Source organism: Varanus komodoensis, unplaced genomic scaffold, assembly GCF_004798865.1.
Source record: "Varanus komodoensis strain SLA01 unplaced genomic scaffold, ASM479886v1 scaffold1, whole genome shotgun sequence".
In the NCBI taxonomy this organism is placed as follows: Eukaryota; Metazoa; Chordata; class Lepidosauria; order Squamata; family Varanidae; genus Varanus; species Varanus komodoensis.
In genome coordinates this window covers 90,782,247-90,801,830 of record NW_025335268.1, presented here as the reverse complement: position 1 = coordinate 90,801,830, position 19,584 = coordinate 90,782,247, and the positions used below count along the sequence as shown (strand labels likewise).

Below are 19,584 nucleotides of genomic sequence, written 5' to 3'. Positions count from 1 at the left end.
TAGGAGCTGCAGCCCAAAACAAGGCTGCCTACCCTTAAAACTAATTAAAATCGTTTAAGTCAGAAAACAACCAAAAATAGACACCACTTGTGTGAAAATCGCAGCAAATCAGAATTGCTATGGCCTAAGGTTGATGTTCACTTCAAGACAGCAGCTGCTTCCTAGAAATAAGGAAGAAGGGCCCTACGTGAGTTTATTATGATTTGTGTACTGCAAAGCACAAAGAGGCAGGGAATGTGCACTGCATCCCCCCAAACTCAGGACTGTAGCAAGAAAATAAACATGCTGCAGTCCAAATCCATTGTGAGCCTTTATCTGGAGCCAGTCAGGAGCTGAGTGAGGCAGCTGTCCTTTTGTACAGGGGCTGGACTGGAGAACCTTAAAGTTACTTCCCTTCTGCAACAGCCTTCTCCAACCTGGTACCTTCCATATCTTTTGAATTAGAACTCCCAACATAAAACCAAAATTGCAATTTTTGAATAAAAATTCTTCACTTTTTTTCTTCTTTAATGGTGTGGTTGCATTTTTTTTATTTTTTGGTCTTGCACAATAAAAAAAAAATTAAAAAAAAATTCCTGACAGTTGGCCATGCCAACTGGGGCTGATGGGAGTTGAAGCCCCAAGTATTTGAAGAATACTAGGTTGGGGAACTTTAATTTATTGAATTCAAAATATTTGCATAAATGTACCCAGAATGTGCTAATATGTTTTAATATAGCATAAGCTAGTCATTTTCTTCTATTAATGCTGTAAGGATCTTGCAAGTCAATGAACAATTGTGGAATAACTGTCTGTTTTATTGTTTTATGAAAACCAATTAGGAATCACAAATACATTCAGTAAGAATTACTGGCCCAATCCTGCTGATGTCAGTTGTGATTATGGGCACAAGCCTATCACACTGCCTGTCAGTCCACAGATTTAATGGCTCATGAGTATCCAGTGCAGAGTGGAAGGAGTGGTGGGTGTGATCTTTGGTTTCCTTTCTTTGCACCCTCCAATTTTGCTAGATGCATTTTTTCACATCCTGGAGGGGGAAGGAAGGGTGCTGGCCTCCTCCTATCCCAAACCAATCCCTCCCTCAAAGAGAAGCTGGTATGAGTCTTTCAATGCTGGCTGTGAGGGGGGTTGGCACCCTAATTTCCAGCCGTTGCTGTCTGGACAGGGGAATGATCTCTAAAGGCTATCAATGTTGGCTAACTTGCTCCATTGGTTTCAAGGCTCTTATAACACAAATCCAAGCATGCTACTGAGAAGTCCCAGTACGCTGAGAGGGATTTATTCCATTGTGAGTTACAACTAACTTCAGCTGGATTAGGTTATAGTCTTTTGCGTGCAAGGATGTTGTTAATGAACTGGAGCAAAATGCACTAAATAAAGCAATCCCTGTTCTGCTCTTTTATGACACACAGGTAAGGATGCTGCTTGCCAAGGATGCCCCTGCTCGAAGCAACATTGTCTCTGTCATCCTCATAACTGCGTGTTGGAATTATTTAACATCTTGTACGTGGTGCTTCAGTTTCACAAGAATTATTCTGCTCCGCCCATTTTTTCAGAGAAACCATTAACTGAATGGCATCAGCTGCAACCCAAATGTTCCAGAAAATTCAGGTAGGATGGTTAGACTGAAGGGCAGAGCAGCAGTTAGACCATATTGTGCCACACATTCATCTTACTGCAAATGTGGGAAGAAAATTTAGTACCTATTGCTAAGAAAGAAGAACCAGAGGGAAATGGTAAGGAGGGGTGGAAATTACACTTAGAGCTGCCACTTACACTTTTGCTTCTTCTTTTGTTGCATATGTAACGTTGACAACTGCTGTCTCTGATTCTGTATTAACTAAGAAAATGAAAGGGAAAATGAAACATGTGCTTATGTTACGAAGTGGGAGGATCTCATGAGAAGAGCTTTTACTGAGAAACACTTTCCTTATTGTTTTCAGCTTTTATCATCACACAAAATGTTTTCTGGGACCTTGGCTCCTCAGAGACACATGACCCATTTCAACCTACAGCAGCTGTGTAAAAAACACAAACTGTGCAGACATCAAACCACTCTGATCCTTGCCAAGCTAGCTGTGAGCATAGAGTGTCACGAGCTGATTTCAACCCGGATTTGGCATCTTACGCCTGTCATCTCACGTTTCAGCTAGCTGGCAGCAACATACCAAAAGTCATATCCAGAATGAATTCCACCTGTGACCCCATATGCACACAACCAGTTGAGGCCGCAGTTTCTCATGGCCTAAAACCATCCCATGATCTGGTCTTTCCATCATGAGAAAAGTCACCTTTCTGTTTAATGCAATAGCTCTGATGAGCAATGAGCCCAAGTGCTACATGAATAGACTAACTGTGCAAGACTGAAAGACTACTAATACGTTAAAGGTTTCTTTTACAGGAGGACATGTTTGCTGGTCTAGCATTTGCTGAGAGGCGAGGTAGAAGTGGGCCATGAGTAGGCAACTAATCCAAATTTCTGGACAGATGTTTAACTCTAAAATATCCCACGGCCAAACAATAGTGGCTATGCTGAATGCTGAATTCTGGACCAGCCTGTGAACCTTGGCCTAGTTTTCTAAATTTCAGCAGAAAGATCTTAGAACATTCCAGACTCAGACCAAAGTCAACAACACATACACATCGGTGATACTGAGCCAGTTCTACTAGCTGTGAACAAACAGGTGCATATCCTGCCTTCATTTTTTTTTCCTACAGTTGCTGTAATCCAAACAATCTAGGCACATAACAGGCAGGTTAGTAATTCCATTGCATCATAAATACATGCTAGCGATAAGATAAGTATTAAGTGGTCCGGCCAGCACAAGGGAAAGGCCAGAAATGTGGAAACATTGTTATAATGTGCAAACATCAGTCATCCTGGCTTTTGGCCTACGGTTCTTTGTGACAGGAGCATCAGAACGCTGTAGCTTCAAGAAAGAACCCTAAAGATTTGGTCTACCTGCAGTTTTACTACACAAATAAGCAACAGAAATTATATCCCTGGCCTACAGAGAGCAGAACAAAGCAACTGACTAAAACTACAGATTTCACAATATATTCAGATAAGTTAGTCTGCTTGCACTGAGCACAGCAGAAATGGTAGCCAAAATTCAGAAGATTTAGATATACCACAATGGAGAGAGCAAGCATTTAGACTATAATACAGACAGGAATTATATTCTGCACTAAAGTACTTAAAGCTGAACCAAAGCTTTAAAATGCTCTAATAAAAAGTACTGAAGAGGGTGACAGCTGTAAGAGACTTTCCTTACCTTGTTCCACATTCTCTACTGTCCCATGTTGAGCTAAAAGACCATCTAGTACCTAAAAGCAAAATCAGATGCACAACAATGGTGAAAATAGTCTGGAAGCATTTCCTAGAGATTAAGAAGGCATAAATTCTGGTTCTAGGTAAACAGGTGGCTAGAATCAAAACACTGACAGCATAATGAAACAGTCATTGATGCATCTCTTTTCATCTTCAAACTAAGTTGACTGGTAGCCAAAATGGAAAGAAACCCTTGTTTCAGTGGGAACTTCCACAAGAGTAGCAATTATGACTCAAGACGGTTCAGCAGAATCTAATGTAGTTGCCTGAACAAAACTGAAGGTTGGATCCAATGGTGCTTCCATCAGCAGAACCAGGAGGGGGTGGTCCCCACCTCCCATAGCCTCACCATGCACACACAAAATCTACTCTGAAAGGCTGGGAAACCCTCCTGAGATTTTCAGATGGTGCAAAGGGAGACAGTTGGGAACATCCAGTTGCACAAGCAGGCTTCTGTTAGCATAATGTTGAACTGACGCTTCTAGACTAACAAAATGCTTAAGACACACCTTAGTAATCATTCATAGCTAAGACAATAAAAATAGGAATCAAGGCATCTGAGTTAGAGCTTCCCTTGATGTATTCTGGAGCATGAAGGGGGAGAGAGGAAGTACACACCTGTCAAGTCAGTGTCAGCATACTGGTCCATTTAACTTGGCATATTTACTATAAAAAGAGCCAACACTGGATGCTTTGGAAGGAGGATGTAAGGAGCTGCAGGACAACACTGGAATCACAAAAGTCCCCTTTGGGGGATTTAGGCTTATTCAAAGTCTTCATGATGAGTCACACAACTTGCTGTTTAGGTCAGGCAGGCAGGTTATGCTATGATCACATTCCTCCCTATAGGCCAATTCAGCATGAACTTGGTGCTGCCTTAATTTGCAAAAGAATGACTGTACCCAACAATTGTCATCTTCTTTAGGTGCTTCCTCCATGTGAGGAGGGCCTTTTCTGTGGTGGCACCCACATTATGGAAGGCCTGTCTGGCGCCAGCTTAACATCTTACTGCCAGGCGCTTCATGGTGGACAATGGGCTGCTTAATACATCATTTTACTTGTGCAGTGTTTAGCTGTCTATGGTTGCAACTGATATTCTAGTTTTATGGGGTACTTTTAATACGATATGAGTAACGGTTTTAGCTGTACTATTTTAGATTTGCCATAAGTTGTCTAAAGCAACTTTTTGAGAAAAGTGTCTGACATGTAACAACATCAGCACTTTACAATTCAGTTTGACTATATGTAGGGACAACTTTAGTCTTGCATGGAGAGGTCTTTTATCCTCTAGGGCTGGATACTAGATGATATTAGAGTTTCTTATCTGCTGTGTACAATATGGGCTTGTCAAGATGCATCCACAGCCGTGGCAGTAAGTCTTCAGGGACCATTATGACTCTTTCCACCCAAAAAGCCACAGGGAGAGTTTGCCAGGCAGACCACTTCCCAGAACTAAACTGTCCTGTTCACGTAGCAGGAATTCAGTCCCTCTGAGTCATTTTTCTAGCATACAAACTCCTGCAGAGTGGACCTTCTTATCAGAGCGATGTCATTATACTTACAGGAATGATGACTAAGAAAATCGACAGGCAGATCTAGTCATTTCTGCTGCTTTGCACCCCGTAAGGAGAAACAAACGACTTCTTACTGACATCAGAATTGGCACAAGAGAACTTTTACCCAAATGTTTCTGTACCCCAAATCCAGTACAAGGCATCTTACTATAATTCTTTCTCATTATGTCTCTCCTCTGATGAAAGACCCAGTCAGGTCTTCCCAACATCAATGGAACAGATAAAATGATGCTTACAGTTTTTGTCTAGGCCAAGATGTTCTACCTTGCTGAATCAGGCTGCTTTGAATTCTGTAGCCCTAAATAACTTTCCCTGAGCTGGTGCCTATAAAAGTGCTGGTCTGTATCTTTCATCATGCCCAGCTAGAATGGCTGATAACAAGGCAGAGCCAGGGTTTACTCTTGGTTTATGACTTCAACTTGTTAGATAGGGAACAAGCCAGAGATGTCAGTGCAAACATCACATGAAAGAAACCATGGATGTGGAATCCCTAGCCTGCAGAAACACTACACAGGAAGCATCATGCAGCATGCACAAGCGCCCTTGCTCATTCACAATAAATCTTCAATCTACACTATAACTGAAGCCCGACTTTGTACATACATGCACTCATAGCACATTCATTTGGATGTCACAATAAGCCAGATTCTCTTTCAAATGCTGACTTATTGCATGTGCACATAGACACAGATAGACAGCGTTCACAGGTAAAGGCAATGTAAGATTTATCACAACCAGTAAAACTTTAGGACGACAACAGTTGCCTTATATTCAGTCAGACCAGAGACAGGCAGCAGTTCTTGGGGCTTCCAGCAAAAGTTTTTCCAGCTCTACCTGGAAATATTGTGAATTGAAACTGACATTCAATTTATTTCATGCAGAAAACATGTGCTCTACCAATGAGCTACAGTCCTTCTGTCCAATCTGTCAAGGGAACGGATCTTGGGCTTCACTATATGGTGGAAGAGATTTGAAAATAGTATTCACCACAAATATATAGCAGCTCTTAATTATATTGTGCTAGTCCTGCCATGTATTGAATGGGATAGTTAGTTCAAAAGTCTTAACAGCCAATCTACAGTTTCATACGATGTTGACAAGACAGATTGCTAGCATTGATTTACCAATTTTAAAAGCCACTGGACCCTTAGAGGCCACTTAACTGCATTTATGCGTACAGGTATATTTGTCAAGCCCACTGCTTTATTGTCTTCTATACTGTAAAATAGCCTAAGCTTTCTGGGTGGTTCATAATAATTTGAAAACATAAAACACAGCATAAAACACATTTTAAAGGTTTAAACGTTTAGAATTACAGTGTAAAATAGAAGTGAAAACTAGAGTAACACTCAGCAGGAGTACAAAGATTTTAAAAAAACAGCGCAGGAATTAAAACAGGCTGGATCCTCCAGCTATTCTAGCCACATTTAGAGCTTTGAATTGAGCCCAGACATGGATTGGCAACCAGTGGAGATTGTCAACTACTGGATTAACACGATTACAATGGCCATTGTCTGTTAGCAATCTTGTTGCCCTGCTTTGGACCTCTTGAAGTTTCTTGGCCATTTTTAAAAGCAGTCGCATGTACAACACACTGCAGTAATCCAACCAAGGAGTTACCGGAGCATGGATGACTGTGGCTACACTATCCCTGCCCAGATAAGGACACAGTCTAGCAGGCTATGCTGATAAAAAGTGCTCCATGTCATTAAATACACCTGTGCCTCTAGTGATGGTGCTGGACCCAAGAGCAACTCTAAACCACAAACCCAATTCTTTTAGGGGAAGTGCAACCCCCTACAGAACAGGTTGAATATCCCTCATCTGAGCATTAATAGTACCTCTTTCTTGTCTGGGCCGAATGTCAACTTATTGGTCTCCATCCAGTCCATTATTATGCCCAGGCAGTCAAGTCAACTGGGCCAGACTCCCACTGTCCCTTTCCCGGAAAAGATCATCCAACAGAGTGACCAAAGCAGTGTCTGTTCCAAATCAAGCCTGACTGGAATTGATCGAACCAATCTGTTTCATTCAAGGGTGGCTAGCGTTGACCAGCAACCCTCTGCTCAAGCACTTTGCCCAGGAAGGGAATATTAGCTACTGGCCTTCAGTTGTTGTTTAGCTAAAAGATGGAACAGAAACAGCCAAAACCCTTTGGAGTATTTTCACCCTTTGGAGAAGACCAGCTTCAGTAACCTGAATAACTTTAGCATGAAGACATTGTAGAACAAGAAATATCTGTCTATTATTTTATATGAATTATGGAGAAGGAGATGTTAGGAAATAATACAATCCTCTGTCCACTTACCTCCCATTGTAAATGAGGGGGGATGTTCCGGATCTGAATCTTCCTGCTCCTGTGAAGATAAGACCCCAAAGGAAAAGATTGCATAAGTAGATGTTCTATTTTTTAATTATAAACCCTGAGGGAAGATGGGAGAAATAAAATTGCTTGATCGTGGTGTGTTACAGTAGAATATATTTAATTACACAGCAATATTAAAAAAAATCATGTTCGAATGACAAATTTGGTTTTGGTAATGCCCTCTTTTGTTGTGCAGCACCTGATAGATTACTCAGTACTCAGTGCAGCCCCAAACCCTAAAAATGATGTTTACCTGGACACAGAATAAGAAAAGAGGAACACTTCTTTTGACAAATTACTGTAATTGTAGGACAATTAGCTAAATTAGAACAGTTCTCTGAAAATAATCTGTGACCTCTAACATACGTTTCTGCAGATATTTTTTTCACTGTTTTGTTTCTCAACCACCATGAGGCAGATAAGGAACCAACACAAACTGTAATCTCCCACTCCCCAACCATGAAGTACAAAAAATGTTTGCCACTCTCATGAGAAGTATAATCCAGCAGACAAAGTTAATTGGCCTTTTCACGAAATGGCTTTTGTTGAGATATACAGCTCAAAATGAATCAGGCCTTGCCTGGTGTACTAGTCCCCATTTGTGTTTCAGTCTATTCTGTGCCCTTATATAAATCAAGTATAGTGTCTACTTAGGCATACATCTCAATCATTTCAGTGGAACTTACTTCCAGGTAAGTACTGGATTGCAGCCTTCACGATCTTGGACCAAGGCTGAACCAGGAAACATATGGAGGCATAAATTATTTTCCTTCACTGGAAACCACATGTTCCATTGATCAAGGGTGACGCTGAATATTATATAATCCTTACTTACAAATGGCTTGTTCTGCGCCATGATAAATACTCCAGAACCCATAAAGTAAGAATGACCTTCAATCTAGGGCAACTCGAAATGTGGGAGAATCTTAAACTTGAGCACTGTATGTTGGCTTGCGCTGATCTCAGCTGTCACAGCAAATTTCCAAAAGATGCCACAGCTGGACCTAAAGTAAAGATGATCCCAGCCAGCAGATTGCTTCATAAACTTTTCCCCCAAGGCATTGTTTAGGAAAAGTAGGGGAGGACAGTTCCTTCCTCTTCTGTTTCAGACAACAAATGACTATTCCTCAGATCTCTCTGGGTTTTAGAAGATTTTGTGCCAGGATTGTTTTCCTTCTTTATTAATTGTAAAATTCATGACTGAAATTGAGTAAAGCTTGGGAGCCACTGCATTGCTCATTCATAAATGTGAGTCACTGCTTTTCATTGAGGAAGAACACACAGCAGGCTAAGGGAGAGAGACAGTAGCCTGAGTGTTTAGGTCAGACTGACCGTTCCCATCTGGTTTGCCCCTGCTCTGGTTATTTTTGCACAGGGCAGCCTTGAGGTCTGGTCTGGAGGATAGCATCAATCCTCTCTTAAGGCAAGCGGCTTGGTTGTTGATCATTACTTGGTACTTCAAACATGCATCTGCTCACAGGATAACAGGTTCACACAAACTGTTGTGCCAGCAACACAAACATGAAATCAGTGAACTGTAGGAGCATTAACTCTGAAGGCTACTTCATGTATCATAATCTTCCTCAAAGATGTGAGGAAAACACTGCATGTCACATGGGGACACTGCACCAGAAGATGTTTGGAAACTATAACTCCAAAAATTTGTGCATCTGGAAAAATGAACACATATACAGTGCTAACAAGCAATAATGTACTTGAATTGTTTATATCTATACCCATGTTTACCTACCAATGCTGCTAGGTCAGGTCTAGGGGAGGAGAGATTCACATCAAGGCAAATCAAGTCTTGGGTATGTCCAAGATCGATTCACTACCTATTTATTTCAGTGTGTTTTAAAACCAATTGTGGTTGTTCCATCTGCTTTGGAGAGGGACTGCAATTGCCTGCATTAAAAGGAAAGAATGTGATGCCATTGCATCAAATCCCAAATGGGACTCATAAACCACATGGATGTTGTTAAAAGGATGCAACATATTGCTTTGTCCTTCCTAATTCTGCTAGAGGACCTTTCCACACAGAATGAATTTCCTACACCTTAACAACACACACACCACCACTTCCAAGGGACAGAATATCACACTCGGCTGGTGTCAAAGCTAGGCATGGCTGGACACCTGCTGAGGATCCACACCACACCAGGGGCACATTGATAAGCACTCCCTTGATGTGCTGCTTCTTTTCACCATTGTAATCTGCTGGTTCACCTGCCTCCTTCTCTGGCCCAGGCAAAGGTGGTGGTGATGATGGTGGAAGGTGAACAGTCTATGGTCGGCAGTCTACTTGCTCCCTGGCTTGCCACCAGCAAACAAGTAAGGAGCAGCAGTGATGAGAAAACAGATAAGCAATTGGTGACAAGGGCAATGAGATTCATGGAGGAAAGTGGCCCCTTGCTCAAGGACCCTCAAAAACTGGAAGGCAGCACTGATGCCCTCTATGGGTTTCACAGCACTTACATACAGCATTAAGAACCTTTCAGTGATGGGTTGTCACTGCATGTCTCTGTAGCTGAACAGATGTATGAACTGCATTCCTGATTGTGATTTGGGTACATCAAGACTTGGAACATCCCAAGCCTTGGCTTTATCAAGCCAAAGGCCTTGACCTCATCTACCATTCCAGCAGCAGGCAAATGGCAAATAAGGGGCTCAGTCCAGCCCAGAGGGAGCTTCCCATCCTACCTCAGCATAGCTTTTATCTGTACAAAGGCTCTTTCAATCCTGCCCCACTCATGTGGGGAATATCAGAGTGGCCAGACCAGTGATACTCCACTCATGGACCCCTCAGCTGGTGGGCTCTCTTGCATGAGCCAAAAAATGAGAGTGAGTGACTGAGGTGCATCAAAGGAATAACTCTGAAGTCACCCCTGCTTTAAGGCTATTATATATTTATTTTTCGATTTATATCCTGCCTTTTTCCTACAAAGGGCTCAAGGCAGCTTACATCTCCTCCTCCATCTTATCCCCACAACAACAACCCTGTGAGGTAGGCTGGGCTGAGAGTCTGTGACTGGCCCAAAGTCACCCAGTTGGCTCCATGGCTGAGCAGGGACTAGAACCCAGACCGTCTGAGTCCCAGTCCCATGCTCTTAACCACTACACCACACTGGCTCTTATTACAGAGGCTTTCATCTGTATCTTAAAATCAAAGCAGGCATGTTAGGGGCATGAAGTTTTCTACTCAGACTCTGTCTTATATGAGCAGCTTTCATATTCAATTTGACTCATTCCTTTGTACGGTTGGCAAGCCAGCAATCCATACTAGTCCATTAAACCTCTACACATACTGCTATTATAATTCTGCTGGATGGCAAAACATGAGTTAACTTTCTTGTAGTTTCCATAGGCCAGCCCAACCCCCATAATTGTGTCCTTTCTCTCTTTCTGTCTCCCTCTGACAGCAGCAGTACATTCAGGGAAAATGAAAATATACTGCTCTCTTATTAGATATCATTAGTAAATTCAAAATGTAATTGCAGCTGGTAAAGAAAGTCTAGGCTCCATTTACTTTTTCTCAGAAAGCAAAAAGTACCCAACAATTGAAAATGTATTAGTATGATGACAACAACTCTAGCAACCGGTAGAATGAGAAATATTACATTACTTAGAACCAATAGAAATGCAAATATTCTGCCTGTCAATAATTCATTTTCATTAGCAAATTCTATCAAAAATCAAAAGCAAGTTTTAAGCATTGAATTTGAATCTGGGCACAGACTTCTATGTGGGCAGAAACTGAGTTTATGTATTTATTCTTCAACTTTACAGCCTGCTCTTCAGTTTATGGTTCCAGGATCGGGTATATGCATAACAAGCAAAGAACTAAAGGTCAGCATTAAAAGCTCAGTCTAAGCCATAGATTCACTACAGGGGGAACACAAAATGAGCTTCGATAATTCACTTGTTTCTAGAGGTCTGGATTGCGAGGTTCATCTTCACTTGCCAGTGCAATGAATAAAATGAAGGTGCCAGATACACTTCAAACAGGAGGGTATCCCACAAACCTGGAGCCACAGTTCAAGAAGCTCCTTTACATGCATTGTCCCACAGACCTCTGGAAGTGTTGGTATTTATTTATTTTTCATCTATGTACAACGCATAGATAACATCAGGTATAATAGCGATAATAGCAATATCATTATTGTGATAATAACAATAATGCTTCCCAGTGTTCTTTCCACCATCTCAGATGTGATTGGTAGATTTTCCAATCCTTTCTCATCTCTAGAATATATAAAACAAGTGACATCATGTGGAATTTGCTTGCATACCACCATGTTTTAATTTACTCTGAAATGGGTTTGCTATATTCTCTTTCTTACACAGATCCTACCTAGCCTTGAAAATGTGTAGTCTGCATTCGTTGTATTTCTTGTTTAAGATCTGGAGCACCATTTCCCAATCTGGTATCCTCCAGATGTATTGGACTGCAACTACCAGCATCCCTATCCTCATGTACAATGGAAGGCATTTCCCAGGTAGGAAAAAGGTTGCTGTCAAGTATTTTCTGACTTGGAACAATGGAATTTGGCTCAGAACAATGTTCTGCTGCCATTGTTGTGATCTTGGGGCTCCATTTGATGCTTAAATTCATGCAAGAAAACATTTCCAAAGGGTCCATCATTTTATCCAGTCTATATCATTTTTATAATTACTCTATTGCATTTTTATATCCCACCCTTTTTTCCTCCTGTGAGGAACCCAAGGGAGCTTTCAGTTTCCCTCCATTCCATTTTATCCTCACAACAACCCCCCTGTGAAGTAGGTTAAACTTAGACCTGGAAGTCCCTGGTCCCCAGTCCAACATGCTAATCACCACCTCACACCAACTCTTCAAATATATTTCACATCCCATTTTGCAAGACGTACTGTGGAAACATTTTATTACCAGCACATATTTTATTCCCAGCATATCTTGGTTCGGTGCCTATGTAAAGCATTGTCAACTGTTGAGAGGCAAAGCAAATGCTATGGGTCACATCAATGTAATAACCAAAGTAACAGCACCATGAAGCCCATGGTGCACATGCTTAAAGTTACAGCAGAAAGAACTAGAGGTTCTCTGAACAAACTAGCTTGATATTGGCATGGCAACTGAAGGGACACCAAAGAAAAATGAAATACAGAGTAGAAGTCAAGATGGAAGGGTAAAATGTTGTCTAAAATCAACATTTACTTGATAACTTTTAAAGTATTAGGACTCTGTTGCCACTTATTCAAATATCTCATTCATTTGTTATTTATATTCTATCAATAATCTTACATTCAGCATTATGCCTCACAAGCTCACACTGACTCACATGTTCCACAGCCATGGAAGCACAACACCACTATCAAAGTACACCCATGCACCCCTTGCATCATCAAGGAGATAGGCCAAGGCTTCCTGCAAGGCAGAGGCCTGTTTAGCGTCAGATCAAATGGATCAATCAACTCCTCTCATGCATACTTCCCAATACTCAACCAGCAGCAAATATGAAAAGCAAATAAGCACAATCTGCCACATGAAAACAGCACCCAAAACCACATATTGCTCCAGATCATCCCAAGACTATTCCGTTTGCATCTTCCCAAACGCCTGCCAATATATAATAAAGAAACATATGCACATCCCTGCATAAATGAAGGAGCACTATTCAGCTTACCCTTCTTCCAGAGCGCCACCTGTTTTTCAGGAACTCTCCCTTTCCAAAAATCCATACACACAAACCACAGTTCATCCCAATCAGCTGGTTTCCCAAGCCCTCTGTCAGAACATTTAGGAGACTGGATGGGCTGCCAGGGAAAGAAGGAGGTACAGGCATCCAGCTGCAAGTACCTAAATCTGTCCCCAACCCAAGGAACTTATGATACCCTGCACGCAGTCCTAAATGGTACAGTATGGAATTCTAGCATCTCAGTCTTCCATGTCATTTTGTGCTGCTTGTAACACATACAGCTTGTGGGTCACAGGAGAACCTAGGACCACTCAAGAAGAATTACTGAGGCAGAATCAAATACATTAATAAACATGGTTTTCCTGCCCCCATACCCATAAAGAGAGAATACTGTGCCTCACAAGAAATGAAAGCAGAAAGCAGAGCAAAGATTATATCAGTGAGCCAGTGGAACACCAACAATCCGATGAAGAATGCACAATAGTAAATCACAAACATGAAGAACTTTGCATTATAATCTGAGTCACTTCCTAAATAAAGCAATAGTTCCATCCTTCTAACTTCCTAATGGAAGCAATTCGTAAGAACACATTCAGAGAACTAAAACCTAGGGAGGCAGCCATGCTGATATCATGAGTAGTCAGAGTTGCACAATAGTGCAGTAAATCATATTTGTTCTAGATCTCACAGACGCTTGTAGCTTCTTTTGCAAAGTTTGCGGCAGCATACACTGCACGGTGTGAAAAGATAAAATGAAAATAAGCCAGTAAAGTGAAATGATGTTTTGTTTTGTTTTTTTTAAGACCACCAGTGGAAGCCTCCAGAAAATGCTGGAATACAAAGAGCTTCTGCAAAAACCTGAAGAAACAAGGTGAGACTTCAAAAGTACTATTTTTTTCATACAACCAATGAAGTAGTAAGAGAGTTATCTAATATACCCAGTAAAAACTACAAAGGGTCCTGCAGCATCTTAACGACAAACTGATTTATTACGGCATAAACTTCCATGGACCCAGCCCTCTCCACAGTTGCATGAATTAACATGGCTTCCTTTCAAATATTTTCAGTTTAACGGCAATGCCACTAAGGGGAAGTCCTGATGAAGGAGTTTGAAGTATAAGGCAGAGGAAGCAGAAATGTTACCTATGAAAAGTTACATGTTTTCCACTGCTGTGCAGAGTCTGGCAAATGCCCATATGTGACCAATTTAAATCAATTAGCACAAATGCATTTAGGGAGCTGTGAGAATCACTTGCTAAAGATACATCATGTCTATGACCATCTGACTGTCTGAGATCAAGATTACTAAGAGAGAATGATTCAACTGGGTCATGGAGTGGATATATTCCGGGCAGAGGAAGTAGGTCCACCAAGCAGCAGTGAAGGCTGGGGGCAGATGTTCTACTTACCACCAAAAATACTTTGTAAAAGACATGAAAAAAGGCACCAGTCTCAGGATGTCCTTGCAATCACAAAAGGTCCAAAAAGAAAGTCCACAGAAGTATGGCAAACGGCAAAGGCCTCATCTGCATGGCATCAGACACAAGCATCAACTGGTCTGCATATGGGGAAAATGAACAAGAAGTGGCTAATTGTGAGCATGCACTCACGTCATTCCTCTCTGCTCCAAAAGAGTGTATTTTACCAAGATCCAGTGAGCTGGGGGTGTCCATTCCAAGTTGCAGCCCCATTACCATCAGGGATGGGGAAGGAAGAGAGAGGCTAACTTATAGATTATGCTCAAGGAAAATACTGAAAGGAATTTACTTCTCAGGATCTACGTATCTTCCTATTGCCCAGATCTTGTGAAGTTTACTGGAGTCAATTTAAAGCAATGTTAGAACAGAACAAGCAACCTTCTGAACAAAGAGTTGCTGACGTTCTCTGGAACAGAGAGCGTGTGCTAGCCTGGTTGGACTAGGACTTGAGTGACAAACAGATTTGTGCTTCTCTGTGTGACACACAATCCTAAGAACTTCTTGTCCCAGAATATAGGCAGGAGGGAGGGACAGCCCGGGAAAGGGACAAAGGACCATAATAATCAGGTTTCAGGGAAGCAGAAGTGTTAATCTTTTGCAGCAAGAACTCCTTAAAGGCTAACAACTGTGTTAAAGCAAAGCTTTTGTGAACTAGATTCCAGTTTTATCAGATCCATGACATGTAAATCATCAGTCAGCAGGTTTATCACAGGATTCATGGATCTGTGCTTCATTCGATTAAATCTAGCGCCATCCACTGCAAAAATTTCCACAGGGGCAGCTGTGTTAGTTCCTGGGGTCAGTAAATGCCAGTGGCATTCACAGGATTCACAGATACCCAATGATTTGCAAGTAAATGTCTCTTTGAAACACATGCACACTCCTGCCATGTTTGGAGAACAGAAAGGGTCCCAAATGGGCCATGGCATACTTCCAGAAACTCAGAAAATATTGTTTCAAAAACAAAAAAGTAATTCTTCTTTCATGACTCGTGATATTGTATGCATTGGAAGCCTCTGCTACAAGTGCATGCTGCCCCCTCTACAAATGATACTTGTGTTCTGCTTCTCCCTCCAACACACAGTCTTGCTGAGGATACTCAGAGCTGCAGTTCCAGAATCTCTCTCCATGGATGTCAAAAAATATAACCACACTCATTCAGAGGACGACACCCCCTAAGCACTGCCTGGACATGCTCTCCCCATTAAACAGAAAAGCAACAATCGGGTAAGAACCTGTAATCTAGGCAGTGTCTGCCAACACGGCATGACAGATGGGTATCTTCAGTCCCAGAGGCAGTGCACGTGTGTATGGGGAAGAGGGTTCAGGAACGTTCTTTCTTCATAGTCTGACCTTCATGAATAAGTGTATCGGATAAGCAACAGGGTTCAGCTGCTGTAGAAGAACATCAGCACTCCAGCAAACCCACTTCCTACAGCTTATGTAAGTTTAAAGGGATAGAACTTTGCTAGGAGAATGATCAGCTGGGTTCACATGACAGGCTGAGTGTGGAAAGAAGCCACAGTGGCTTCTTTTCCATGCCCCACATTCTGGTTTGCACAACATGTGGTTTTCTTAATTGCCCTCTCTGCATATGGCATCTCATGACATCCAAACCCAGGGAAGTTCACAGTGTAGGGGGTGGGGGTTCAAGACCACCACAGAACCCTACAAGCAGCCATAAGTTCCAGAGCACTTTTCAAACTAGTCCTTGCCATGCACTTCAAAATATTTGATTGAAACAGCAAGCCACAACCATGAGTGTAATCAGGCAAACTGCAAGGCATGCAACCAGCATATGTGGGGCAGGGAAAAGAAGCCAGCATGGCTTCTTCTGCCTCCCCCCTGATTGTGCAAACCTGGCCAGTGAAAGACTTTAAAAAGTGAGGGTCACTTTTTGAAAGACCAAATCCCCCTTCAGTACTGCTATGAGGAGATGGGAATATTCTCCCCTACTACCATTTTTTAAAATTATTGCCACTTTTGATCTCAACATTGAGATCATTTATTTGTCCTATGAGGAATGTCCAAGTGAGCTGCTGGTAAATGCTGGCATATATCACTTTGGAAGACACACAGGTATGGGCACCTCTCATGTTGCGGATGGCATTATTAGGGCCTTGAATTGTGTTACCAGAGCAGACATGGATACAGAGTTGGCATTTGAGTTTGCCACAGGCTCTGGGTCTTGGGTCTGTAGTCTGTTACTCAGTTAAAACTGTCTGCTGAAACAATGCTAGAAAAAATATGTCTGTTTAGGGAAAAACTACTCAGGAAATGAGTGATGGGAGGTCTTTTTTCAAAAACGTGAAATCCAGCCACAGTGGTGCTTAGGAGACAGGGCTCCTGTACTTATACTAGACAGATGTCTGACACTTACCGAAATCCCCTCTTCTACACAGCTACTAATAGTGTAGGAATCCTGTCCTCTCACACATTTGGCCCCTTTAAACACTGAGAATGAAATAAAACACTTGCCCAATTAATCTCCATGTTGCCCACCCTCTGAGAGCCTTTCTCTACAAAAACAAAAATCATATATGAAGTGATTCTCGTCTCAATAGCCAGCAGCTGGTGATAGATGAATTCCTTTTGTCCCACAAGGTAGTGTGAACACAGAACAGCATATCCAGATCCATTTTCTGCAGCTCATTTCCATTTATTGGATTGTTTCAGATTATACCTAGTAGCAGATGGTGCTATGGGCTGTCCCTGTAAGGCCATGCAGAGAACCAGGGAGGCTGCATTTTTGCAGTGAAAGCCTGCTATTTATGACATTTCTATATTACCCAGCAGCTGAAGCTCTCTGCACAGTTCAGAACAATCAGAACCATAAAATATAGCATAAGATACACTATAATAGCTTAAAAATTTAAAACTATGTAAAATAGAAGCAGAAACCGAAGCAAAACATGTAGTAATGCAAAGTTTAAAATATAGTAACAGATTTAAAACAGAAACTGAAAGACTAAAATACCTGGAAAAATAGAAAGGTTTTTAGCTGGCACCAGAAAAAGCACCAGTGTAGGCACCAAGTTAGTCTCTCTGAGAAACTCATTCCACAACTGGGGTGAAAAAACAGAAGAGGCCCTCTTTGTAGTAGCAACCCACTTCATTTTTTTATTATTATTTTTTATTTTTGGCAAGGTATCCAGGAGAAGAACCAGTAAGGATTATCTTGGGGTCCAAGCAGGTATAAATGGGAGGAGAAAATCCTCCAGGTAACCTGGCTCCAGTTGAAAGTTAATACTAGCAGTTAAAATCAGGCCCAGACAAGGACTGGTGGCCAGTGCTAATGAAAAAGATCTGGCATAATATGACCAATACTGCTAGTCTGAATTAACATTCTCATTGCTCTAGTTTGGACCAACAGAAGTTTCCAGGTCAATTTCCAGGAAAGCGCCACATATAACTCATTGCAATAATTCATCTGAGTGGTTATCACAGCATGGGCCACCGTAGATGAGTTAACCCTGTTCAGATATGGGGGTAGTTGGCATATGAGCCTAAGCTGAGGAAAGGTGCTCCACACCACTTGGTCCACCTGTGACGCTGGTGACAGTCCTGAGCCCAAAGTCCAAAGTATGAACCTGATCCTGTAGGGGGAGTACAGCCCTGTCCAGAACAGGCTACACATCACTCACCAACAGTCCCTTGCTCATACCTTACCTGGATTGAGTGCCACTCTACTGGCCTTCATCCAGTCCATTACTATGCCCTAGTACTGATTTGATGAAAAGCAAGGTGTAGCTGAGTGTCATCTGGATATTGATGACATCTCAGCCCTCACCTCTGGGCAACCTTCTCCAGTGATTTCATGGAAATGTTGAACAGTGTGGAAGATAAAATTAAGTCCGGTGAACCCCACAGCATTGTTGCCAAGACACAGTCACAATCCCCCAGCACCACCTTCAGAATTCAGCCATCCAAACAGAAAGTGAACACTGTAGCGCCATCCTTCTAGCACCGAACCCAGCTCGGTACTCAGGTGTTCTGCCTCTAAACTCTGAAGCCTCCATTCAGCAATCAGGGCTAAAAGCCAGTGATACATTTATGCTCCACAAATCTGTCCAGAAATTCTAATTAGTCTAATTCATATTCAAAACTCAATTATTAATTAAAAGTTTACTGAGGATTACAGACTCTGCCAGCAAACCTTATGTATAGGGTGGCCAAATGCAAGAGGACAGGCTCCTGCACTATTCATAATGGAGCAGAAGCAAAGTAAACTACACTTACTGAAATTCCCAGATCCACACAACTATGAAAGGTGCAGCAGCCTTGCCCACTTCACATCTGGCCACCTTCGGGCTGGAGCTGGGGCTGGCAGAAAGCTTCTTCATGACCCTAGGTAGAGGGTTGGAGGAAGGGATGCTTAATCCTTCCCCTAATCACAATTCTTGTTTGCCCCAACGAAAAAAATTGCATCAAAGAAAAGCTGAAACATGGGGTAAAGGTACCAGATGGACATTTTGATTGGGAAAATGGCAGGGTGGGAATGCGGTGGCGGGGGCGGGGGGCGATTAAACATGGCCTCCTGCTACTGCAGGCAAAGACATGTGCTCCCTCCCCATATACAGCTTCATGTCAGTGGCTGTTTCTGGGTTTAGTACTGTTTTGAAAGTCCTGAATAACACACAGTTTGGCTCTCTGCATTTGCTAAAGTGAAAAGGGAGCAACCTGTGAAGTTCAGGTGGTTTAGAGCTGAAGCAATTTTCTATCTTGCCACAAGAGGGCATACAGCCCATTGCTTGAGCACTGAAAAGCATGGCTACTACACAAATGCGTGTTTTTGTTTTTTACTACCAACAGCATTTGTCTTCAATTCACACATTTGGCAGTTGATCATTAGATGGAGTTTTGTCCCAGGGCCTAAATTAACAAAAACATCTAGCCTGCTAATAATCCTAGAATGCTATGACACGACAGGCTTTTTGCTGTATCCAGAGGGACTTTATGAATTTTGCTTTATTTATTAACAAACTCAAATCCAAATGAATCTTTCCAGGATGAATTTCAGTGGTCTGGGACAGTAAGGAAGAGGAATATGCAGGGCTTGCTTGCAGAGTCTACAATGGCCACTCAGGGCAAAACATAGAGTTATATAAGAGCAATTGACTAAGTATTAGACACATCAGAATCCAATGAAAATTTGTGGAGG

General features: G+C 41.9%; 1 protein-coding gene across 2 annotated transcripts in view; it reads right to left on the bottom strand.

Moving 5' to 3' along the window:
- The window catches only part of IGF2BP2 (insulin like growth factor 2 mRNA binding protein 2), a 73,105-nt gene that overhangs the window by 23,626 nt on the left and 29,895 nt on the right, over nucleotides 1-19,584 (bottom strand). For both annotated transcript variants that reach the window (XM_044434594.1, XM_044434603.1), the window contains exons 3-5: nucleotides 7,214-7,262; nucleotides 3,276-3,327; nucleotides 1,777-1,840 (exon numbers count right to left, since the gene is read on the bottom strand). In XM_044434594.1, the coding sequence (XP_044290529.1) occupies nucleotides 1,777-1,840; nucleotides 3,276-3,327; nucleotides 7,214-7,262 (165 nt within the window). The remainder of the gene's footprint in view (nucleotides 1-1,776; nucleotides 1,841-3,275; nucleotides 3,328-7,213; nucleotides 7,263-19,584) is intronic.